A 24,975-nucleotide genomic window follows, 5' to 3' on the forward strand; every position below is an offset into this window, starting at 1 on the left:
TTCCCTTCAGTGAGGTCTGGATCTCAGCCAGGGAGGGGGAATCTTTAGATTGCCCTTACTCAGCCTCTAGGAATAGTGGCTACTCATTATGTTTGCCATTGCTTTATCTTTTAGGGTTCTCTTTAACCCTTACACATTTCCTTTTTCCACCTCAACCTCCTGTTAATATTTCTTTTTTTTTTTTTTTTTTTTTTGCTTTTTCAGGCCGCACCCACAGCAGTGGAGGTTCCCTGGCTAGGGGTCCAATCAGAGCTACAGCTGCTGGTCTACACCACAGCCACAGCAACAGATGCAAGCTGCGTCTGCAACTTACACCACAGCTCATGGCAATGCCGGATCCTTAACCCACTGAGCGAGGCCAGGGATCCAACCTGCAACCTCGTGGTTCCTAGTCGGATTCCTTTCAGCTGCGCCACGATGGGAACTTCTGTTAATGTTTCTTTATATTGAACTTCAAGTTACCATTCGAATTACGGTGTCATTTCTGTCTCCTGATTGGACCCTGAATGATGCAGAGTACTCCCTCCTTTTCTATTTTCCAAAAGTGTTTAAGATCAATATTATTTCATTCTTAAAATTTGGTCACAGTATTTCCTTATTATTCTTTTAAAGTGATTCTTTTAAAGATCTCTAGCGATACCACCCATTTCATACCTGATACTGGTATTTTATCCTCTCTTTCTTCTTTTTAAGTCTAGCTAGGGGCTCATCAACTTTATCCATCTTTTCAAAGAACAGACTTTGTCTCTTTCCACTTAACTGAATTCTGCTTTCTTTTTTTCTTTCCCCCTTTTTTTCTTTTGCCACTTCATGCAGCTTGATGTAGCTTGATGTGGACTCTCAGTTCCCAGACTAGGGATTCCACATCAGTGAAAGCACTGAGTCCTAACCATTAGACCACTAGGGAACTCCCTGAATTCTACTCTTAATTATTATTTTTCTTCTATTTACATAGGGTTGAATGTCTTCCATTTACTTATTTTTCTAGCTTCTTAAGGTGGAAACCTAGACAACTGATTATTTTATGGTAAAGACATTTAAAGTTGTATGTTTCCCTCTAAACACTGATTTACCAACACAGCATAAATTTCAATATGCTGTCTTTTCATTAGCACTTAGTTCAAAATATTTTCTTATTTCTCTTGCGATTTTTTTCCCCTTTGACTCATGGGTTATCTAAAAGTGTATCACTTAATTTCTGATTATTTGGTTTTTTAGCTTATTGTTTATTGATTTCTTTTTTTTTTTTTGTCTTTTTGTCTTTTGTCTTTTGTTGTTGTTGTTGTTGTTGTTGCTATTTCTTGGGCCGCTCCCGCGGCATATGGAGGTTCCCAGGCTAGGGGTCTAATCGGAGCTGTAGCCCCGGGCCTACGCCAGAGCCACAGCAACTCGGGATCCGAGCCGCGTCTGCAACCTACACCACAGCTCACGGCAACGCTGGATCGTTAACCCACTGAGCAAGGGCAGGGACCGAACCCGCAACCTCATGGTTCCTAGTCGGATTCGTTAACCACTGCGCCACGACGGGAACTCCTGATTTCTAATTTAATTCCTCTGTGACCAGAGAAATACTTCATCAACTTTCAACCTTCTGAACTCTATTAAAACTTATTTATTTATTTATTGCTTTTTTAGGGCTCCACCTGCTGCATATGGAAGTTCCCAGGCTAGGGCTTGAATCTGAGCTGGAGCTACATTTTCCAGCCTACCTCACAGCCACAGCAACCCAGGATCCAAGCAGCACCTGCTACCTACTCCACAGCTTGTGGCAATGCCGGATCCTTAACCCACTGAGCGAGGCCAGGGATCAAATCCATATCCTCATGGATATTGGGTTCTTAACCTGCTGATCCCCAATGGGAACTCCCTATTAGAATTTATTTTATAGCCTACAATATGGTCTTTCTGAAAGTTCCATATGCATTTGAAATTAATTTACATTTTGGGGTTGCTGAATGGTAGTATTCTGCAAAGTCAGTTAGGTCAAATTGGGTAATAGTGTTGTTCGGATCTTCTATATCCTTAGGTTTTTGTTTTTTTGTCTACTTCAATCAACACCTACTTAAAAAGCAAGGGTGTTCAAGTCTTTGGATGTGATTGTGGAGTTGTCTAATTCTTTTGTTCTGTCAGCTTGGTTTCGTAAATGCTGAAATTCTGTTACTAAGTTCATACATTTTAGGAACTGCTATATCTTGTTAATTAATTGTCATTTTAAATATTGTGAAATGGTTCTTTGTAGTTCTTATAATAAGCTCTGTCCTGAAATCTACATTGTCAGACAGTAATATAGCCTTACCAGCTTTCTCATGTATAGTGTTTGCATTACATATCTCCTTACATCCATTTACTTTCCACCTATTTGTGTTTTTATATTTAAATTGTCTCTCTTATAGACAGTATATAGGTGTTTTTTTTTTTTTTAATTTAGTCTCTCCTAAATTTCTCTGCCTTTTAATTGGAGTGTGTAATACATTTACCTCTAATATAATTATGGATGTGGTTGGGTGTAAGTTTACCATCTTGCTATTTTTTTTTTCATTTGTTCTTTCAATTTTTTTATTCCTCCATTTTTATTCCTTTCTTGCCTTCTTTGGGGTCAGATATTTTTTAGTATTGTAACTCATTTATCCCATTCGCCTCTTAATTCTAACCTTTTCACTATTTTTATTATTTCCTTCCAAAAGTATGATGACATTTATTTCTCCTTTCCATCCTTTGTGCTATGTTCGTGATATATTTTACTTCTACATGTATTAGAAACCTATCTTACGTTATTATCATTTTTGCTTTAAACGGTCTATTTTAAGGAAATCGCAAGAATAAAAAATAGCGTAGCTTTTTGTATTTATCTACTTATTTACTATTTTTGGTGCTCTTCATTTCTTCCAGTAGATTTGAGTTATCACTAGATACTATTTCCCCTCAGCTTGAAGAACCTCCCTTAGCATTTCTTATAGCCCAAGTCACTGGAGACAAATTATCTCTCATTTTATTTATCCGACAATGTCTTTATTTCACACTCAACTTGAAGGGTATTTTTAGTGGCTATGGATTTTTTTTTTTTCTTTTTAAAGCTGCACTCACACATACGAAGTTCCCAGACTAGGGGTCAAATCAGAGCTCCAGCTGAGGCCTATGCCACAGCCACAGCAACACCAGATCCAGCCGCGTCTGTGACCTATTGTGGCAATGCTGGATCCTTAACCTACTGAGTGAAGCCAGGGATTGAACCTGAATCCTCATGGAGACTACATCAGGTTCTTAACACACTGAGCCACAGTGGAAACTCCTCCGTGGCTAAAGGATTTTTGGTTGGCATTTAATTTTTCTGTTTTAGCACACTAATGATGTCATTGAAAGCTTTAAAGTGACCATGTGGGTCCTGCAGAGTATTCTGTCCTGCCAGGTAGGAGTCCATACTGCTTTAAATAAATGAATCATAAGAGACAAATTTCCCATACAGAAGAACTCCAAATAATTTATGTAAATATTCACTTTTCCAGGGGGGCGGTTAATTCTGGTGATTTTTTTTTTTTTTTTTGTCTTTTTTTTGCCATTTGTTAGGCCGATCCCATGGCATATGGAAGTTTCTGGGCTAGGGGATAAATCGGAGCCGTAGCTGCCGGCCTACACCACAGCCACAGCAACGCGGGATCCGAGCCGCGTCTGCAACCTCCACCACAGCTCACGGCAACTCTGGATCCTTAACCCACTGAGCAAGGCCAGGGTTCGAACCCGAAACCTCATGGTTCCTAGTCGGATTCGTTAACCACTGAGCCACGATGGGAACTCCAATTCTGGTGATTTTAAACTTTAAAATACATCAATGTGATTATGACATATGACAAACACGGCATCTTTCCCTGTGGGATCAGTTGCCTCAAAGAAAAAAAAAGGGCTCCTAGAAACATAACATTACATCAGTCATCATATATATTAATCTTAAGATGAAAACTTATTATTGCAATAAAATATTGAACTTCATCAAGAGTAATTTAGTAATTTTAAATTAAGCATCTCTCTTAGTTTTGGCTTTTATAATTGAAACACCACAGATTGGATGGCTTAAAGAACATTTATTCCTCAAGGTTCTGGAGACTGGAAGTCTGAGATCAGGGTGCCAACATGGTTGGGTTCTTTTTTTTTTTTTTCTTTTGTCTTTTTAGCGCCACACCCATGGCATATGGAGGTTCCAGACTAGGGGTCTAATTGGAGCAACAGCTGCCAGCCTACACCACAGCCACAGCAACAGCAACTCGGGATCCGAGCTGCGTCTTTGACCTACAACACAGCTCACAGCAATGCCGGATCCTTAACCCACTGAGTGAGGCCAGGGATCAAAACTGCAACCTCATAGTTTCTAGTCGGATTCGTTTCCGCTGAGCCGCGAGGGGAACTCCCATGGTTGAGTTCTTGATGAGGGCCCTCTTCCTGGTTTACAGATGACCATCTTCTTGCTGTAGCCTCACATGGCTGAGAAAGAAAGGACTCTGGTTTCGTCCTCTTTTTATAAGGACATTAATCCCATCATGGGGGCCTCACTCTAATGACCTCATCTAGACCTAGTTACATCCCAGCGGTCTCACCTCCAGATACAGGGACTAGGGCTTTAACACGTGCATTTTGGGGGGACGTGACCCTTCGGTCCATAGCAGCATCGTTGAAACTTGCATTGTAATCTCAGTGAACTGGCCATGTCAGTGTACTCAATGAATGACATTTCCAGTTTGATTAATTGCCTATGCAGCATTATCTATCCTTTGCTCCTGTAAAGCTTTCTATCTGAAGAATAAACAAGTGTCCATGGGCCTAATCCAACCTTGGTTTTGAAAATTTTGAAAAAACCAAAGAATTAGTTTCCAACGTTTTAAAAATAAGAGATCTCTCATAAAAATCTAAATTTTAAGTTTCCTTCAAAAAACTAATAATGATAGCTAGGCTGGGCTGCTATTCTCTCACATCATAGTTGTATGGAGCCTTTTATGAACTTGCTCTCCACAGCTTGTCACAGGTCCACCTCACTCATTTATGTGTCTTTCCTGGCTGCTGCTTTTGTGACATAATGTCCCCAACAGAGAGAATATCTGGCGGCTTTTGGTAAAGCTTATCACCTGATTTAATTATAATCGCATTTTTCACATCCAAAGATATTAAATACATTTTTTAAAAAGAAAGAAAAGGAAAAAAGAAAAGCACAGATCATACAATTAACAGGGAAAATAACAGCTGGAATATGAGAAAAGACAATCAACTGATGATGACACCAAGATGATTCAGATGCTGGAATTATCTGATGAGGACTCTTTTTTTCTTTTAGGGTCACACCTGTAGCATATGGAAGTTCCTGGGCTAGGTGTTGAATCGGAGCTGCAGCTGGGCTTCACCACAGCCACAGCAATGCTGTTGCAGCTTGCAGTAACACCAGATCATTAACCTTAACCCGCTTAATCCTTAACCTACTGAGCGAGGCCAGGATCGAACCCACATCCTCATGGACACTAGATTGGGTTCTTAGCTCCCTCTTATGAGGATTTTTATTTTTTATTTATTTATTTATTTTTTTTTATTTTTTTATTTAAAAAAAATTTTTTTTATTTTCCCACTGTACAGCAAGGGGATCAAGTTATCCTTACATGTATACATTACAATTACATTTTTTCCCCACCCTTTGTTCTGTTGCAACATGAGTATCTAGACAAAGTTCTCAATGCTATGCAGCAGGATCTCCTTGTAAATCTATTCTAAGTTGTGTCTGATAAGCCCAAGCTCCCGATCCCTCCCACTCCCTCCCCCTCCCATCAGGCAGCCACAAGTCTTTTCTCCATTATGAGGATTTTTAAAGCAACCATCATAAAAATGATTCAATAAGCATTTGTAAATTCTCTTAAAACAAGTTGAGAAAATTATAGCCAAAAAAGTAGAAAAACAAACAAATTATAGAACTGCAAAAGCACAGTAAAAGAAATTAAAAATTCAGTGGATAGGTTTAATAGTATAGTAAAAAGAATGGAGGACAGTGAACTTGAGGATAGCTCAATAGAATTTACCCAATCTGAACAACAGAGAGAAAATGGAATGAAAAAAAGAACAGAGTCTCAGGAACCTTTGGGACAATAACAAAAAATCTGACATTCATATCATTGGAATCCCAGAGAAGAGAAAGAGAGTGGGCCTGAAAGAGAAATAATGACTGACCACCTCCACCCTCAGAATTTGGTGAAAGACATAAATCTACAGGTTCAAGAAGCTGGGTAACCCCAAAAAGGATAAGCCCAAAGAAATCTATGTCAAGACACATTATAATTAAACTTCTGAAAACTAAAGACCAAGAAAAAAACATCTTGAAAGCAGCCAGAGAGGAAGAACACATTAATCTACAGGACAGCAAATTCTAACAAAAGCAGTTTTCTTATTTGAAACATGGAGGCCAGAAAAAGTGGCCCACATTTTTCAAATGCTGGAAGGAAAAACTCAAATGCAATTTATATGCCCAGTGAAACTATCTTTCAGAAATGAAGAACAAAAGAAAACTAAAATAATTTGTCACTAGCAGGCTTAGCCTTAAAGAATGGATAAAGAAAATTCTTTGAATAGAAAGGAAATGATAAAAGAAGGTCTTTTGGAACATTAGGAAAGAAGAAAAAAATGAGAAGCAGCAGAAAAATGAGTATTTACAATAGACTATCCCTCATGAGTTTTCTAAGTCATATACAGTATAATGATTGAAATAAAAATTATAACACCATCTGATATTCAAGGCAATGCTATTTAAGTGTGGAGAGAGGTAAAGCTATTTAAATGGAAGTAAGGTTTCCACACTTCAGCTGAAGTGGGAAAATGCTGATACCAGTAGACTGTGGATAAGTCATCCATCTATCTGTCTGTCTGTCTGTCTGTCTGTCTATCTATCTATAGTAAATCCAGAAAAACCACTTAAAAAAAACTGTACAAAGTGATACATAGAAAAAACACTGTAATAAAGTTGGAATCCTAAAAAATATTCCAGTAACCCACAGGAAGGCAAAAAAGAGAAACAGAGCTTCTTTTAAAGAGTTCTGGGGGTTCCCGTCATGGCTCAGTGGTTAACAAATCCGACTAGGAACCATGAGGTTGCTGGTTCAATCCCTGGCCTTGCTCAGTGGGTTAAGGATCCAGCGTTGCCACGAGATGTTGTGTAGGTTACAGACGCAGCTTGGATCTGGCGTTGCTGTGGCTCTGGTGTAGGCCGGCGGCTACAGCTCCGATTCGACCCCTAGCCTGGGAAGCTCCATATGCCGTGGGAGCAGCCCAAGAAATGGCAAAAAGGCAAAAAAAAAAAAAAAAAAAAAAAAGGAGTTCTGGCTGTTTGCCTGATAGAAGAGTTTCTTCCTTCAGTTCGCCAATGTTAACTGTTTAGTATTACATTATACATTTTAAAACTTGAATTACTTGTTAAAGAATCGAGTCTCAAAAATATCCATTGAATGAATAAACACTGTTTTTATAAGAGGGAGATAAGAAACAAGTAGAAAAATTTTAATGGCAGAGTAAGACTTAACATATCAATAATTACCTTAATTATAAAACCTCTTAGAGCTAATAAGTAAATTCAGCAAGGTTGTGGATACAAGATAAACATACAAAAATCAATTGTATTTCTATATACTAACAATGAATATGTGGGCACTGAAATTAAAAATGAAATACTAGAATTTCCTCTGTGGTTCAGCAGGTAAGGACCCAGCATTGTCACTGCAGTGGCTGTTGTCACTGCTCTGGTGAAGGTTCAGTCCTTGGCCTAGGAACTTCCACAGGCTGCAGGTGCGGCCAAAAAAAAAAAAAAAAAAAAGAAAGAAAGAAAAAGAAATACCATTTATAATCTGCATGCACATGTGCACACACACACAAATACAATATTTGGGTATAAATCTAATAAAACACATGAAGGACTTGAATGTTGAAAACTGTATGATGCTGATGAAAGACGAAAGAAGTTTTTTTTTTTTTTTTTTTTTTTGTCTTTTTGCCATTTCTTGGGCTGCTCTCGTGGTTTATGGGAGGTTTCCAGGCTAGGGGTCTAATCAGAGCTGTAGCTGCCAGCCTATGTCAAAGCCACAGCAACGCGGGATCCGAGCTGCATCTTTGACCTACACCACAGCTCACGGCAACGCTGGATTGTTAACCCACTGAGCAAGGCCAGGGATTGAACCAGCAACCTCACGGTTCCTAGTCGGATTCGTTAACCACCGCGCCACGATGGGAACTCCCCAGAAGATCTAAATAAATGGAGAGACACACCATGTTCATGGATTGGAATATTCAGCAAAGATGTCAATTCTCCCCAGATTAGTATACAGGCTTAACACAATTCCTGTCAAAAACTCAGCAAGGTTTTGCCACGAGATGTGGTGTAGGTTGCAGACACAGCTCGAATCTGGCTCGAATCTGGCATTGCTGTGGCTCTGGAGTAGGCTGGCAACAACAGCTCCGATTAGACTCCTAACCTGGGAACCTCCATATGCCATGGGTGCGGCCCTAAAAAGACAAAAAGACAAAAAAAAAAGAAAGAAAGAAAAGGGAACTGAAACTATGTCTACTCGATTTCCAGATTATATAGCTATAATATAGCTTATTATGTAGCTATAGTAATTAAGACTGTGCAGCATGAGGAAGGATAGACACACAGGTCAATGCAACAGAGTAGAGAATCTAGAAATAGGCCTATACAAATATGCTTGTGATTTTTTTTTGTTTTTGGGTTTTTTTTTTTTTTTTTGGCTGCACCTACAGCATGTGGAAGTTCCCAGGCCAGGGATCATGCCACAGCAGTGACCTTAGCCACAGCAGTGACAACACCAGATCCTTAACCTGCTGTGTGACAAGGAAATGCCTAAGTGATTTTTGATAAGGTTGCAAAATCAGTTAAATGCAGGAAAGACAGCCATCTCAATGGGAGTTCCGATTATGGTTCAGCGGGTTAAGAACCTGACTAGTATCATGAGAATGTGGGTTTGATCCCTGGCCTGGCTCAGTGGTTTAAAGACCTCACATTGCCATAAGCTGCAGCATAGGTTGCAGATGAGGCTTGGATCTGGTATTGCTGCGGCTGTGGTGTAGGCCAGCAGCTGCAGCTCCCATTTAACCCCTAGCCTGGGAACTTCCATATGCCACAAGCGTGGCTGTAAAAAGAAAAAAAAAAAGTGACATTGCTAAATTTCTGTGAACATGCAGAGAAACTAGTATCTCATCCATTGCTGTGGGAGTATAAAATGATACAGCCACTTTGGAAAACAGTTTGGCAGTTTCTTATAAAGCTAACATACAAGTACCATATCATTCAGCAATCTGGGCATTTCTCCCAGAGAGATGAAGACTTATGTTCACACAAACATCTGGACACAAATCCTTATAGTAGTGTGCAGAAACACAATTTTATTTCTACCCTCAGAATACTCAGCTTCTGATACCTCTGATCACCAAATGTGTGTGTGTGTGTGTTTGGGGGTGGTCATTCTCCAAGCAATTCAGTGACACCAGCTGGCCGTCTTTCACTTCCATTCTGACACTATCTGCCTGGCATTAGCATCAGATCCCATAGGGTAAGGACTCAGTCCCATGAGACGGCCCCCTTGACACTTCCAAAGCCAATCCCACGCCCAAGTTGTTACTTGTGCTTCTGACTCACTGGATACTAGTTTGGTTAATTTTCTATAGCCACTCACAAAACTCAGGAATATAGTTTACTTTGTAGATTGTGTGTTACAAAAGGATATAACTCAGGAAGAGCCACCATGTAGGTAGGATCTGCTACTCTTTCTGGTTGTTTTATTTCCTGCTCCGGAAATAGTGGAAGATGACTCTGAGAGATGCTGTTGGTTCTTATAGGACTTAGGGATGGTCCCCCTCAAACCACCCCCCTCTCCTGGCTCCCCATAGGGCCCAGCACCATTGAAATTTCAGTCCGGAACCTCAGCCAGGCCCTGAACATATGTTCCATCCTGAAAGGAACAATGGGGCCTCCAGGCTTAATTAAGACCCCACAAAAAGCGCTCGGCTGGCCTGGCCTTATTCTCTGCTTTTGGTTCCTTTTTTGCTGACCCCACCCCCACACTGCTGTTTCTGCTGCTTCCTCTGTGGAAGGGATGAAAGGCATCCACCACCCTCTGGGCTCCTCCACTCTCCTGGCTCATCTTTTCTCACAGTCTGACTCCTTCCACTCTTTTTCCCCGGAAGCAGCAGAGGCTGAGGGTTCTGATGCCAGGCTGCCCAAAGCCCCCATGCCCAGTCCAGCTGCGGAAGTGGGAGGCCAGCAAGGGCCTGCCTGCCTTCCAGTCCCTGCAGGGCTGCCCCAGGCTGGAAGCCCCTGGCTAGCCCTTGGGATTGTTGCCCAGGCCAGCAATTGGGGGTGGGAGGTGGGGCTGTTGTCTGATGCTGGGGAGGCACAAAGAGCCTACAGTGCAGTGCTGAGGAATCTGTATTCATTTGAATCCTGCCTCTGCACTGACCTCAGGCTGGTCATCTAGAGTCTGAGTCTCAGTTTCTTCATCAGCAAAAGGGGAACAACAACATATACTTTTCTGGGAGTTCTCCTGTGGTGCAGTGGGTTAAGCAGCCAGCATCATTACTGCAGCAGCTCGGGTCGCTGCTGTGGTGCGGGTTGGATCCCTGGCCTGGGAACTTCTGCGTGCCACAGGCACAGCCAACACACACACACACACACACACACACACACACACGCGCACGCACGCACGCACGCACGCACACACCCGTTTCCTATTTCATAATCCCAAAAGGATGATGTGGTCTCTTGAAAAGCTCTTTGGAAGTGGTAAGGACTCTGCACTCTGGGGTTATTATTATTACATGGAACAATGAGAACTGATGTTTGTGCTGCTGATATTATAGTTGGGGGGTGGGGGTGGGATTTAGCGTGCATAGAGAGCGTATTTGGGTAGATGGGCCCAAGCAAAGCAGGACATTGGGTGGTGTACTTTGGGGAGACCGAAGAGCCCAGGCTGTGGTGCTGAGGGAAGGAGTGTGGGTAAGAGTGAGCTGGGGCTAGATTTGGAGGGTGGTCGGCACCTGCCCAGGGGCTGAGTCTTATTGGAGCAGACCGTAGGGAACCATTGCAGGTTTCTGAGCAGGGGAGACACCTGAAAGAAGTGGAGAAGTAGGAAGAGTGAGTCGCAGCCTCCTGAAGCTGTTTTGATGGGTAATAATAGGACTTTTCCAAGTGCAGTCAAACACTCCTGCCTCCTAAAGCCCTTCTCGACCCTCTCAGTCATCTCCAGCTGGACGGTCTTCCTTTGGCAGCAGTTGTAGAAACATCCCTTATTTCCTCCCTTGTTCCCCCAAGGTCTCTCTCTTCTTGGGGTTCCTTGGGTATGCGCCCCATTTACGGAGCTCTGTTCATGGAAGACAGTGGTTCTCCACTGTGGTTGTTCATTAGGATCACCTGGAATTTGTCTTAAAACCTCTTCATGCCCAGGTTTTATCCCACATTCATGGCCTTGGCACCTCTAGGGTGGGACTCAGGCGTGGGGATTGTTTTTAAACATGCCAGATAATTCCAATGTGTAGACAGTTTTTTTGTTTTTTGTTTTTTGTTTTTGTTTTTGTTTTTAGGGCCGTACCCATGGCATATGGAAGTTCTCAGGCTAGGGGTCTAATCGGAGCTACAGCCGCCAGCCTACGCCACAGCCACAGCAATGTCGGATCCAAGCCGCATCTGCAACTTACACCACACTCACAGCAGTGCCGGATCCTTAACCCACTGATTGAGGCCAGGGATCAAACCCCCAACCTTATCAGATTCCTAATCAGATTCATTTCCGCTGCACCATGATGGGAACTCCTGTGCAGACAGTTTTGAGATCTGCAGCCCATCTCTGACAATCAGGCATCCTGCCTTGGGGTTAGCCCTGCTGCGTATGCGCTGTACCCACCAGCATCGGGAGTATAGGGAGAAAGAGTACTAGGATTTCAGTTTATATTTATTTGAAATTCCTTTTTTTAAAAAAAATACATGCTTTACAGTTGATTAAATGTAGTAATGACATAATAGCCAGTAGCCCCTGAGCACTTACTGTAGCCAGGCTCTTATCTAAGCACTTCTCACTAAGCACTTAGTGCTTCACAAAAACTGGATGAAGTGGCCGCTGTTATTATCTGCATTTTACAGGTGAAGGAACTGAGGCCAGAGAGGCTGAATAATTGGCCCATCAGACCAGCAGAAAGCAGCTGAGCCGAGATTCAAACCCAGGCCGGCTCTAGCATCCATCTTTTATCCAGAATGTCAATCTGCTTTCACAGTCCACATGTATAATCTATAGACAACAAACAAGATACAGATATTGAGGAAACCTGCTCAACATCTTTTACTGAAAAGGTTTCATAATCTAATTAAACCATGATGGCAGACGGTGAACCCCTGAGGCAAGGTTTAAGTTGCAGTCTTCTTTCTGTCTCCCCACTCAGGGGCAAGGGGGCATCTAAGTCTTTATATATACCTAAAATATCTACTCCCCGAAACATTTGCTGGTTGATAATCATAGCAAATGGTTTTCAACACTTGCCACTTGCCAGAGACTCTCAATCTTCACGACAGTCCTGAAGGTAACTGCTATGATTTGCCTCACTTTGCAGATGAGGAGACTGAGTACCTCAGTTAACTTGCCAGAATCTGTTCCAAATTGTAGGACTGCAGAGCCCTTCTCTCCAACGGGTGAACGGGGGAGGGGGGGGACAGAGAACAGCTTATGAAGGGGGGCGGGGATTGAAAACATTGGGAAAGAGGCAGAGGTTGATCTTTCACTCACTCCTTTGCCACGTGGTTCCCTTTGCAGGACTGCCCTTCTATTCGCCTGACAGGCAAACTCCTACCGACCCTTCCAGTCCCAACTCAAAGGCAACCTCCTCCAGGAAGCCTGCCTTCCTTCACGTGTCGGTTACTTGCACCTGCCTTGCGGTTCATGCCTCATCTTCCCCACGTAGAGTTCCCCACTGGAACTGGAGATGGAGTTCTTTAAGGGCTGGGCTGGGTCCTACTCAAGGGGCATCGACCGAGGAGCGGGCTTAGCAAACTCATACTGGGTGGGGACAGAGCCTCTTGTCACCCAAGCCAGAGGCGCACCGGCCCCCTGGGTTTTTCCTCCTTGGGCTCTGCTTCTCTTTCCTCTTCCTCTTCTCCCTCCTCTTTCTTCCTCCGCACTCGTCTGTCTCTCTCCCTCCCTCCCCTCTGGTCCTACCAGTTGGCTCTCCGCTCCTCTCCCACCCACTTTCTCCCTCCTCCTCGGCCTTGCGCAGCCCCGGCCCAGCAGCTGCAGTTCCCTCAAAAGCCTTCAGAGGGCGCGGCCGCTCCACTCGCTGGCCGTGCTGCTGCGGCGCGCGCTTCCTGTGAGGTCAGGTGGGAGGAAGCGGCTTGGGAGCCACCGGGAGTGGACGCAGCCGAGCCCTGGGAGCCGTGCTCGCAGGTGAGTGTCCTGCCCTGGGTTGGGGAAGCGGAGGCGCACCCCTCCCCTCCCCCAGGCCTGGGCTCGGTAGCCTGGGCAGCGGCCCCTCCCACCCCGGCAGCACGCGCCCCCCCTTCCCATTCCTCACCCCCTTAGTGTCAGGTGCAGCGAGGGCCCACCGCGCCCTTAGCCCACCCAACTGGGCGGGATGACAAAGCACGGAGGGACTGGCCTCTGCAGGGGCCAGCAGGCTTCAAAAAAGAGGCCCCCCTGCCCCAGGCTGTGGGCAAGAGAGCAAGGGCTCTTGACCCCTTTTGGCGCGTGTCTCACGAGTGCTTTTGAGAATTTAGATGAAAACTGTGAATCATCTGAGAAAAAAATGGCCTTTACCCAGGGAGAGCTGGGGGAGAGGCGTGGGAGTTCCCCACCCCCACCCCCAGCCCATGGACTCTTTTGGGGTTTGCAGGTGGGGCCTTCCCTGAGCCACAGCAGCATCTCCCATTCCGTATTTCCAGAAAGCTGGCCCTGCCCTTCTGGTGTTGCCTGGGAGAGGTGAGGGCCAGGTGAGGGTGTGCCCTCTGCAGGAATGCCGCTCTGAAGGGTCTCCTGCAGGGAAAAGGCCCAGGTCCTTAGCATCTACTCCCTGAAAGATAGCACACTGGACCATTTTTTAAGGGAAGAGAAATGGAGACATTGGGGATCCTGGTGTCCTGGACTCCCTACTTAGTACCCAGAGACAGGCCTAGGGCCGGAGATCCTGGCTTCATGTTCTTCCTCTACTGCCCGTGGATGAATGGTCCTGGACAAGTGAATTAAACTTCTCTGGGTCTCCAGCTGTATCTGCTCAGGAGGAGTGTTGGGAGGCTGAGCTGAGCCTCAGTGGACTTTCGGCAGGGCCTGGGCATAGCAAAGGTTCTTGTCCCCGTTGTTGCTGCTGCTGCTGCTGGTGGTTAATAATAAAACTTCCTTCTTGGAATTCCCATATGGCACAGTGGGTTAAGAATCCAGCTGCAGCAGCTCAGGTCGCTGCGAAGGTGTGGGTGCCATGGGTTAAAGGGTCTGGCGTTCCCGGAGCTGTGGCATAGGTCTCAGCTGTGGCTCGTATTCAGTCCCTGCCCCAGGAACTTCCATATGTTGTGGGTGCAGCCATAAAAAGAAATAAATGAATAAAACTTTCTTCTCCAAAGATCCTTTTGATAATTTTCTTAGTGGATTCAATGTCTGAAAGATTTTTGTCTGGCAAACAATTTGCATTGATTTCTCTCCTTGATTAATTAACTAGGTAAACTGCCTGCTCAGTGTGGGTCACTGATGTGAGCACCCAGAATTTCAGTTTTAACCAAAGACTAAGTGTCTTTTAATCTCTGGTACCTTTTTTCCTTCAGGCGTTTTGCTGTCTGAGGAAAGGCGCAGCCCACCAGGGACCCATAGCTCCTGGAAGGATGGTTCGCATCTTGGCCAATGGGGAAATTGTGCAGGACGACGACCCCCGTGTGAGGAACACAGCCCAACCACGCAGTAGCACCCCTCGACAGGTAGGTGCCCAGCCCCATGGAGGGGCGGCTGGCCTCCCATCCTCTGTACCAGTTACTCCTTAGCTCCCAGAGGCCCCCTTGCTGGTCATTAACCTTCACTAGTCTGACGCCCTCTCTGCAGAGAGCTGAACGTGGTGACCTGGGGGTTTAAGACTTGGGGACAACCCCAGTGGATTTATTGCCCAGCCCTCTGCCTCCCTAGCTCGCCTTACTTCAGGCAGCCTTCAAACCCAAGAGCTCTGTCTCCCTTTACCTGGTCAGCAACCCCCACTTTTAGAGTTTCTCGAGCAAGAGGGAAGCTGGAGAGTAAGTGGAGAAGATGAGTCCATGGCTACATGAGATGTGTTTAAAGGAGGGAGTGAGGAGTGTTAAAAATGCCTGCCTGGAAGGAAGCGGTGCCCTCTAGTCCCACCCCCTCGCCCTCTTCCTCTTCTCAGCCCCAGGCACCTTCTCCCTGGCGTGACATAGGGAACACGGACTGGCATTTTCTGTGCTCTGAGAGCTTGTGACTCAGTGGTTGGAATTCCTGTGGGTGGCATGAGGGGGGAGGTTGCTGGGAAAGGAGGGCGTGGCCTGGGTGGTTGTCGGAGTGGGCGTGGCTCCAGGTGGCTGAGGGTTCCCTCCTGCCTCTGGGGCTTCAGCTCCAGGGACCCTTTCTCTGGATTCACTGGTCTCTCTCTGTCTTAACCTTCCAGAGCTTTCTCAATAGGGGCCACGGTGCCCCCCTGGGGGGTCCCAGCCCTCGCCAGCAGCAGGCAGGTGCCAGACTAGGTGCTGCTCAGTCCCCCTTCAATGATCTCAACCGGCAGCTGGTGAACATGGGCTTCCCCCAGTGGCATCTGGGCAACCACGCCGTGGAGCCGGTGACCTCCATCCTGCTCCTCTTCCTGCTCATGATGCTCGGCGTGCGTGGACTCCTGCTGGTGGGCCTCGTCTACCTGGTGTCCCACCTGAGTCAGCGGTGACCTCCGGGGGCTGCCGGGGCAGGTGTGTGGGAGAGGGAGCTGCTGGGCCTTGGTGTGAGACAGCACATGTGGGGAGGGGCTCCCGGGGTGCCTGGAAGGTGTGCTCAGAGTGTCCGTTTTTGCGTTGTGTTAAGCATGCGGCCGAGGAAGCCTGTAGTCCGACATTCCCAAAGGACCGGATGCTCCTTCATCCCCTGAGATGTGTTTAGGTTGTACGGGGTGTTAAGCACAAAGTCAGAGCGAGAAAGGGATTCCCTGTCCAATTCTCTTCCAGTCCTTTTATGCCAGGGAGAAAGGCTCCACTAGATGCCAAAATGTTCTCATGCCTCTGGAACGGGCTGACGTCCCCATCCCTTGGGAGCAGGCCTGGGCTGAGGGCAGGTGGGAAAAGTTGCCAGACTTTTATAGCTCCGTTTTGTTTTAATGGTATATTTTTATTGGCTACCTTTTATTTATGACAAGTGGTACCGGCATTCTACTTACCGTGGTGGCGTTTTCAATAAAGACATTTAAGTAAAAGTGAGTCCATGTAAAGACATTCGTAAATAATTGCACAGCTGCATGCAGATCAGGAAGCCATGGTGAAGGTGGTTTGGGAGTGATGGGTTGGGGATGGTGGAGGGGGGCATTTGACCTCTGAGGGTGGTTTCTCACCTTTAATTGGCAGGCTCTGGGGACAGGGTGGGAGGCCAGGTAGAGCCTGGACTTGGGCCCCTTGTCTGATGCTTGGATAATTCTGTCTCTCTCTGAGATGTTGCTCTTCGTTGGGGCTGGGAGTGGGTCCTCTGGCCAGAATGGCTGATGAGGCTATGGGGTCAGGACAGCCGGGGTGCAGGTCTCCTTTGCCCAGGGGCTCTGGCCAGCGGCTGCTCAGCCTCCCAAGGCTTTCATAGTCTCTAACCTTGGCACACTCTCCTTAGAAAGCAGAGGTCTTTGAGTTCCCCAGTGGCCTAGTGGGCTAAGGATCCATTGTTGTCACTGCTGTGGCTTGGGTCACCGCTGTGGTGCAGGTTCGATCCCTGGCCCTGGAACTTCTGCAGGGGGTCTTGGCACTGACTGTTCAGTGCATGTGGGATGAGCATTCCCTGCTTTTCATGAGTGGAGGCCTTGAGTCTTGGTGGTGGAGGCCTGGGTCTGGGTGAGGCGGGCAGAAGTGGCCTTGGATGACTGAGGGCTGCTGGGGAGCAGAGTTGGCCGTGGATGACTGAGAGCTCTGCACCTGAAGTGGGCTGACCCTTAAAGATCAGAGAGAGACTGGGTGAGCTTGCGAGCTTCCATCACCCGGGGACAAGATTTGTCACCCTCCTCAGGATCCTTCCAGGTCTGGCGGTTTGGGGGAGGAAGGCAGGATTTGGAGATGATCTTGAAAGCCAAGGCCAGGGAGCAAACTATCATGGGGTGTACATGGGGGAGGTTGGGGGAGAGACAGAGACTGATTCCATCCCTCCTGAGAGCCCACAGGGCTGCAGCAGGACAGAACCCTCTCCCCAGGTCCTTGTGCCCACTGCTGCCTTTGATGGGGCCGGCAGTGGCCTTTATCACAGACATTCTGGGGATGCTCTGTGCTATTCAGATGCGACTCCTTTCTCAGGGTTTTCTGTGTCTCTGTTTCCACAGACAGGGAAGGGAGGGTTTGGTTCCCAGTGACTCCCCTGGGGCCTGGGCAAGGGAGGTGGTACCCAGGCCTGACTGGTGTCCCCGCTGCTTCCCATGGCGTCTCCTGCTCAGCATGTCTGCCACCTGCTCACCCAATCCCCAGGCTCCTGAGGCTGCCGTGGAGGAAGGAATGACCCCTTGAAGGAATGATCCCGCACAGCTGAGCTTTCCCTTGTGGGACTCTCCGAAGACATAAATCTTTTTTTTTTCTTTTTTTTTATAATTGTTATTTCCCCAATGCAATTTTTTTTTTCTACTGCACAGCATGGTGACCCAGTTACACATACATGTTACGCATTCTATTTTATCCCATTATCATGCTCCATCATAAGTGACTAGACATAGTTCCCTGAAGACATAAATCTTAAGTGGACCCCCCCCCCATATGTAAAATCCCTTTAGGGGGTATGAATCTGAGTCCACAAATTCAGGGCTGAGAACTGTGTCTTTTTATAGAATTCGGTTTCCATTCCCAAAGCTCCTGACTAGAAGTGGACAGGCACCAGGGTGGGGGGCCTGGGGGGCGGGAGGAGCCCAGGGCCTCAGCCTGGTGGGGGCGGGGCAGCCTCTGCGGGACTCGTTAAGCAGCCACAGGGAGGCGGTCTGGGGTAAGAACAAGGTGAGTTGTTTAAGAAAGTAGTGCTCTTTGTTTCTGTAGATTGAGCCCCATCACCCCAGGACCCAGTAGAGCTGCTCTGGTTGAATTGGGCTGGGGGCCCGGGGACCCACCCCTTGACCTTCCTTCCCTCAGCCCACCTTCCCTGTGGCCCTCAGGCTCTGGGAGATTTGCTAACTAAGCTCTACTTCACTTATCAAGGTCAGGATCTGACAGTGTTGGGGAAGCAGAGGGAGCGTGCTGAGGAAGGCGCCCCCTGGGGTTGAGTAGCCTATGGAGCTGCTATAAGCTGGGGGCCCGTCTCTGCCTTTTGTGTGAACGCCCTAGGTAGGCTCTCGCCTGCTGCACTGAGAAGTCATGGTGCAGGTGTGTTCTGAGCAGGCGGAGGCTAGTTTCCTGGGTGCTGGGTGCGAACCCTGCAGGGGCTGGGTGGGGCCAAGTGCTGCCGTGGTCCAGGGGGTGTCCTAGCTGGAGGCTCACTGGGGAGGGCAGGCCCTTCCTCTCCTGCACTGCTCCCCTTGCCCTGCCTGCCGCGTTACAGGACCCCCTAGACTGGGCCCCCTTGAGGGCAGATATCGGGAGGTTTTTGCTAATCTCCAGGGTGAATCCTTGGAGTCCTATGTCTCTGTGTCAGGTTGGATTTGTGGCCTGGCTACCTTGTGAGCCACAGCTGGGTTCACACCGGGCCTCAGCTGCCTCTGTGGGACTGGAAACAATCCCTCCCTGCCCTGCCCAGGGGATTGTTTTGACTCCCTGGTTGGAGCCACCAGTGTCCAACCATCTGTTCCTGCTCCATCTCCTAGGACCCACAGCCTCCTGGGCCTGCCCTTCCCCAAGGTCCAAGCCCTTTGCGGGGGGGCCTCCCCCTGCCCCCGCTCTATCCTCCCCGCCCTCAGCTGGCCTGCAGTTGGGACCACAGTTCTGTCTCCAGAGAGGAGGTACCAAGGCCGACAGAGCTGAACAGTTTCTCCCGCTCCAGGGCTCTCCCTGGGCCTTTTGGCAGAGGCAGGGGGTCTGGCTCCCTCACTGAGAACTCTTGCTCTATGAGTTGAAGAAAAAGCCCTGGTGTGGTCAGAGCCTGTCCCCAAGGACACCTGACCTTGAAGGCAGAAGAGGCCAGCTGGGCCCTGGAGGAAGCCTGTCGCTTTGCAGACCCTGCTCTCCTTTGGGGCCTGTGACCTTGGACGGCTCACTTGGCTTCTAGGGCCTTGTTGCTCTTCTCTAAGGAGGGACGATGATCTGTGCCCCTCCTGCTGCCTGGAGTGGTGGGGGTCATCCTTGGCGTGGTGGGTGAGGGAGAGGACAGGGTGTGGAGGAGGGGACTGCCCCAGCCCTGCACCCCTTCCACAGATGCTGCGCTTGGACCACAGCTCCTGGGCTGTGGGCTCAGCCAGAGCAGCTACAATGCCTAGCCTAAGGCGCCTAGGACCTCTGGCTGGGGCAGTGCTGGGCTTCTAAGACCGGTGTCACTACCCACCCCTGTTCTCCAGTCGGAGAAGAAATGCAGCTGCTTCTCTTGCTCCTGGAAGCCAGGGGCTTGTCACAGGTCTCAAGTGTCAGGATAGGAGTTTGCTGTGTGCCTGACGCTGCTAAGTCCTTGACGTCATTTAATTGTTACCAGAACTGTATGATCTGGGTACCATCACTGTCATCCTTATTTCACTGCTGGGTACACCCTAGAGCATTTGTAACTTGCCCCAGGAGCCCCCACCCCTCCCAGCCACCCTGAGCAGCGGGTGGAGCTAGGATTCAGACCGAAGCCAGGCCCACATTCTGGACCACTCCTCTCTTTGCCTGTGGTCTCTTTCAGAATCGCCTGCAGACTTGTTACATAGGCAGATTCCCAGGCCTCACCGTAGACCAACTCAGAAGTGCTGAGGCCTCTTACCTCTGCCTCTTACCAAGCCCTCCAGGAGGTTATGATGGTGGTTGTGGGGGAGGGGTCATTCATCCCCTGACTGTGCCTGTGGCCCAGAGGGAGGAGGAGGGAGATGGGGGATGGGGTGACAGGCCTCACTACCTGCTGGGCCCCTTGTGACCATCAGACCAGTCTGTGAGGGCAGAGGGCCCAGGGTGGGTGCCAGGATGCAGCTGCAGCTGCCCATCTCTGGGTGCAGTCACTGAATGGGCTGCAGCCCTCTTCCCTCCTTCCCTGAATGTGTGACGTTTTCATTGCAAACAGACCAGGGGAGAAACTCAGTTACTTCATGTAGGGCCCCTGAAGGATCATGCAGGTGAGGGTGACGGAGGCGGAGGGCTTTGCCCCCAAACCTGGATGGAGAGAGAATCCTGCGCCCTGTTCAGCAGAGTGAGACTGTGGGACGAGCAAAGCTTACCCCTCTTTGTGCTGCCGCTGGCCCAAAAGAGCAGCGAGAGAATGTTCAAGAAGCAGATGGAGTGCTTCAGAGGGATTGCTGAGGGTGTATGGGAGTGATCCTCTGGTTTAGGGGCAGGGGGTGGGGGAGATCTGAAGCCATTTGGCCTTAGGGACCCAGAGCTTGGGAGGAGGCAGAGGAAGCTGTCCAAAGAGGCTGGGCCTTTAGGGCAGCTGCCTCCAGTGCTGGGCAGGCAGTGGCTGAGGGCGGGAGGGCTGGTCTGTGTTCACTGGGCCACCAACTCTCTGCCCTCTGGTGTTGTGCTCAACAGGAGACTGGATGCCTGGGTTCAAATTCCTGGCACCACCCCTATTACCCAGTGACCTTGGGCAAGGTCCGCATTCTCCCTGTCCTCCTCTGCACCTCCCAGGGGCGGGAGGATCAGTAGATTATTTCATGGGAAGCACGAAGCAGTTTCTGGCACAAGGTTAGTGCTTGATGATACCATGTTCACAAAGCAACGGCATTAGTGGTTATGTAATACTCTTCTTTAGAGCAGCGCACATTTAACTTAAGGTATTTTGTAAAGGAAGCCTTGCATTACTGTTGTAAATGGAAGGCCAGCGTTACTTGCCATTCATAGTAGATATTAGTACAAGTCAATTCAGTGTAGAGAAAATAACACAATTCCATTTTCACCATTTAGCTAACCACTGCTGGCGGCCACGGCTCTAAGCCCAGCGCTTGCTTTCTTTGTTAAGTAATCAGGATTTAGAGAGGTGTTAAAGACCCACTAGCATCTCACTGAGACATTCTTGATGGATTCAGAAGACTGAAGAGAAATGAAAAGGGAATGATTTTCCCATCAAATGATTCAGTGCTGTGTTTGTGAATTGCTTACAGTTAACTTGGGCACCCCAAATCATTTCATGCCCTGCCACGTGAAAGCATCCCAACACTGTGGGAAACATTATGTGATCTTGGACAAGCTATTTTTAAAATCTGTTTTTGAAAGATAATTTGTTTGCATGGTTCAAGGATCAAGCAAAGTACACAGGCATACAAGGCAAGTCTCACTCCTTCTCCATCCATCCATCCATCCATCCATCCATCCATCCACCTACCTATCCAACCACCCATCCATCCACCTATCCATCCACCCATCCATCCATCTATCCATTCCCTCTCCCCTATAACTGCTGTTCTTAGTGTCTTTTAAATCCCTCCAGAACTCATTTATGCAAATATGTGCAAACACAATTATACTAATTTTGTTTTCTTTTTTATATAAATGATAGAAAATTAGACACATTTTCTGCCCTCGCTTTTTTGCTTCACAGTGTATCATGGGCACATTTCATATTAGCGCATAGAAACCTGCTTCATTCTGTAGAGTTTTGGTTTTGGGGAGAGTTACTGGCCCTCTTCTACCCACGGTGGAGTCATCTCTACCCAAGGGCCTTGCAGCTCTGACCCTACACAACTCCAGGAGGCTGTTTCTCCGAAATGGGACCCTAACCGAAATGTCCCCCTTCTTCAGGGCTGGAGTGAGGAAGCTGCTTGGATGGTTTGTTCTAGGTCTGCAGTCAGTTCAGCAAACATTCAGGGAGTATCCTGTGTGCTGGGAGATGTTGGGACAGGAAGAGCCTCAGAAGTCACACCCAGTTGATTTTCTCCATTCCTTTTGCAGTCAAGTGGGATGGGGTGCTTTTCCTGTCTTCCCCAGGCTTTGTCCAGCTCAGTTCAGCGAGAAGGTGAGGTGAAATCTGTCTTTCTGAATCATGCTGCACCTTAAGGCACCAGGATGGGTTTCCTTGAAGGCCCTTCTCAGCTCTAATACTTAACAATGCCCTACACATCACAAAGCCTTGCCCACAGTAGGTGCTTAATGGACTTTGCTGCCGACATGGCCTGACATTGCCCTTGTCACTGTCCCTGTCCCCCACCCACTTCCCACCATGCTTTTGATGAAGATCTAGATGGAGATAGAGGGAAGCCATGCAGAGTGACACAGCCTCAGGCTTTCTTCAGCCCTGGCTTGGCTGGTGAAGTTCTGTTTCCCCTCCTGCAGGAAGACCCTGGATACCCCAGAGATATGTTGGTACCATGGCCAGAAGGGCTGTGAATGTTGTACGATGGCGCCATCTGGTGGAATGTCTGTGCAGGAGCATGACCTCCATCCTTCCATCAAATCTTCCTTCCTCCAGACGCAGGTAAGTGCTCAACTCAGCCCAGGCTTATGATGGCCTTGTATTTCGGTGATGGCAGAACTCAGGTTTCTCATGGAAAGTGCAATTCCATTGAAATTTACTATGGTCTTGTCCTGAGCTAAGAGCCTCATCTCATTTCATCCTCCTACAAAGAAAAATACAGACAGCGACTCTGAGGCTTGGCGAGGTTAAAGCGACTCACCCATGGCTGCACAATTAGGAGATGGTGGATCTGGGCTGGGAGCCCTAGTGGAACAGAGCGGGGAGGGTGCAGGGGGCTGAGGCCCTCAGGAAGAGGCTCTGTCACCAAGGGCACAGGCTCTTGTCTTGAAGCAGAGCCCCTGGTATTTGAGCGTCCCAGGCAGGAGATGTAATAAGAAGTCTCACACTGGGTGCTGTTGTAGCCCTTGTCACCCAGGTGGCTCTGGCAGGAGAGACTAGCTCATTCTCTAAGGCTGGGCTGTCTCTAGGTGGGAGGCTGTGTCTAGTGCAGCCCCGCCCAGCACAGTACCCACCGCGCCTCCGCATTCACCTGTCTTCAGTTTCCTTTGACAAATGTGATTTTGTGATCTGGTGTCATTCAGGACACTGCGTCCCTTGCCTAGTGCTTGCCTTTTTCACGGGAGGCAAGTTGTTGGGGAGTCAGATCTTTCGATCGCTTGTTGTGTGCCTTCGGGCAAATTACTTACTTGGTTTCCTCATCTGTGAAATGGGAATAAAGTACCATTCAGGGCAGTTGTGAGGTCCAAATAGTAGACATGTATACAGTGCCTGGTGCATAGCGGCCTGCTGTGGATAATGGCTCGTATCAGATCCCTTGTGCTGTGCTCATTGGTGAAAATGGGCTGTCTTATTCCAATTGTGTTTAAAAATATAATTTACTCTTGAAATTCCAGGAGGAAAAAAACCCTGAAAACATTTCTCACATAGCACTTAGGAGTACATGGCAGTTAAGAAGCTTACCTCTGAGGCATTGGGGAGGAGCTCTCAGTAGCCTAGGGGAGCGTATTTCTTTTGCAGCTTTGAGCTCACCCAATCTTGAGAAACCGTCTTCTTCAGATGAAGTGACTAAAATCCAGGTGCTTTCAGCAAGGGATGGGGCAAGGCGACCACAGATGCCTGGCAGACAGTGTTCCTTTCCCCGTGACAGTAGTTCTCAACCCCTGCCCTGGGGCGGGGGGGGGCAGGGGGGGGCAGAGTGTAAGGTCCGGTCAGACTTTCTCCAGGCAGGAGCCTCTCTCTCCATGGGGCGTGGGGTCTGTGGTCCCTGCCCCCTCGCACACCAGACTAAGTTCCTCACACGCCAGACTAAGTACTTGGGTCTTTTTTGTGCTCCCAGCCCCCGATGAAGGCCTGGGCCTAATCAGAGCTTAGGGATGGTTGAGTGAATTACATGAGAAAGAATGAATGACCAGCCGAACTGCAAGAAGGGGGACCCTGTGGCAGAGGTCACCCTTCCTGCCTTGGCTGGGTTGATCCTGTTGCTTCCAGTGGTTCAGGGAAAAATGTCACCCGCACACTCGGTTGTAAGAACACACAGCCCCCCTCACCCAGCCCCCAGCACATGTGCTGGAAAAAGATGGAGGGAGGAAATAGGCAAGGAGGGCAGAGGGAGGGAAGAAGGAGGGGAGGAGAAAACCTGGGCCAGCAGGGGAAGTGCAGCCCCAAGCCAGGGCTCTGGGGGCTTCCCAGTTTTCCTTCCCCTCTAACAGATTTCTGAGGCTTTGTGGACCTACGAGCTTTTTCAAACTGCAGAGGCAGGGCAGGGGCTGTTGCAGGGGCCTGCGGCATGTCTTGTGCTGCATATTCTGGAGCTTAAGCTTTTGCCTCCCTCTCAGTGGGGCCCCCTTGGTAAAGGGAGGGTGACAGGGAAATCTGGTGCGCTTCTGGGCCAGGCTGCCCTTGAATCACGTGGGGCTTCAGAGCCCCTGCCCAAGTAGCAGTATGAGGGACCCTGAGGGAGGAGATCTGGTATCTCCCTTCAGACTCAAAGAAATACTCCAGACAGGAACTAAATTCTGGCTTGAGTCAAGGGATCAGAGCCTATCCAAGCCATAAAGAGCCCTTCCAAACCTTCATTGCACAGATGGGATGTGGAAGCCCAGAGAGGGACCTGATTTGCCAAGATCACACACCAAATGCGATTGCGGCTCATTGGACTAAAGAGTTCATCTGGCCCGGAGGCTGGAGGCCGTGGGAAGCTTGGAGGAGGGTACCAGTTTGACACCTGGCTTGAAGAGGCCACCGA

The 24,975-nt window shown here is 48.3% G+C and overlaps 1 protein-coding gene across 5 annotated transcripts in view; it reads left to right on the plus strand.

Moving 5' to 3' along the window:
- Nucleotides 1–22,730, plus strand: part of C14H10orf35 (chromosome 14 C10orf35 homolog) — an 87,923-nt gene extending 65,193 nt beyond the window's left edge. For 3 of the 5 annotated variants that reach the window (XM_021072428.1, XM_021072429.1, XM_021072430.1), the window contains 2 exons: nucleotides 14,816–14,965; nucleotides 15,661–16,453. In XM_021072428.1, the coding sequence (XP_020928087.1) occupies nucleotides 14,873–14,965; nucleotides 15,661–15,930 (363 nt within the window). In that variant the 5' untranslated portion in view covers nucleotides 14,816–14,872 and the 3' untranslated portion in view covers nucleotides 15,931–16,453. Of the gene's footprint in view, nucleotides 1–12,819; nucleotides 13,452–14,815; nucleotides 14,966–15,660; nucleotides 16,454–22,588 lie in introns of those variants that run through there. The other 2 variants (XM_021072426.1, XM_021072425.1) reach the window with 2 other exon arrangements.

The sequence above is a fragment of the Sus scrofa genome, chromosome 14 (genome assembly GCF_000003025.6).
Source record: "Sus scrofa isolate TJ Tabasco breed Duroc chromosome 14, Sscrofa11.1, whole genome shotgun sequence".
In the NCBI taxonomy this organism is placed as follows: Eukaryota; Metazoa; Chordata; class Mammalia; order Artiodactyla; family Suidae; genus Sus; species Sus scrofa.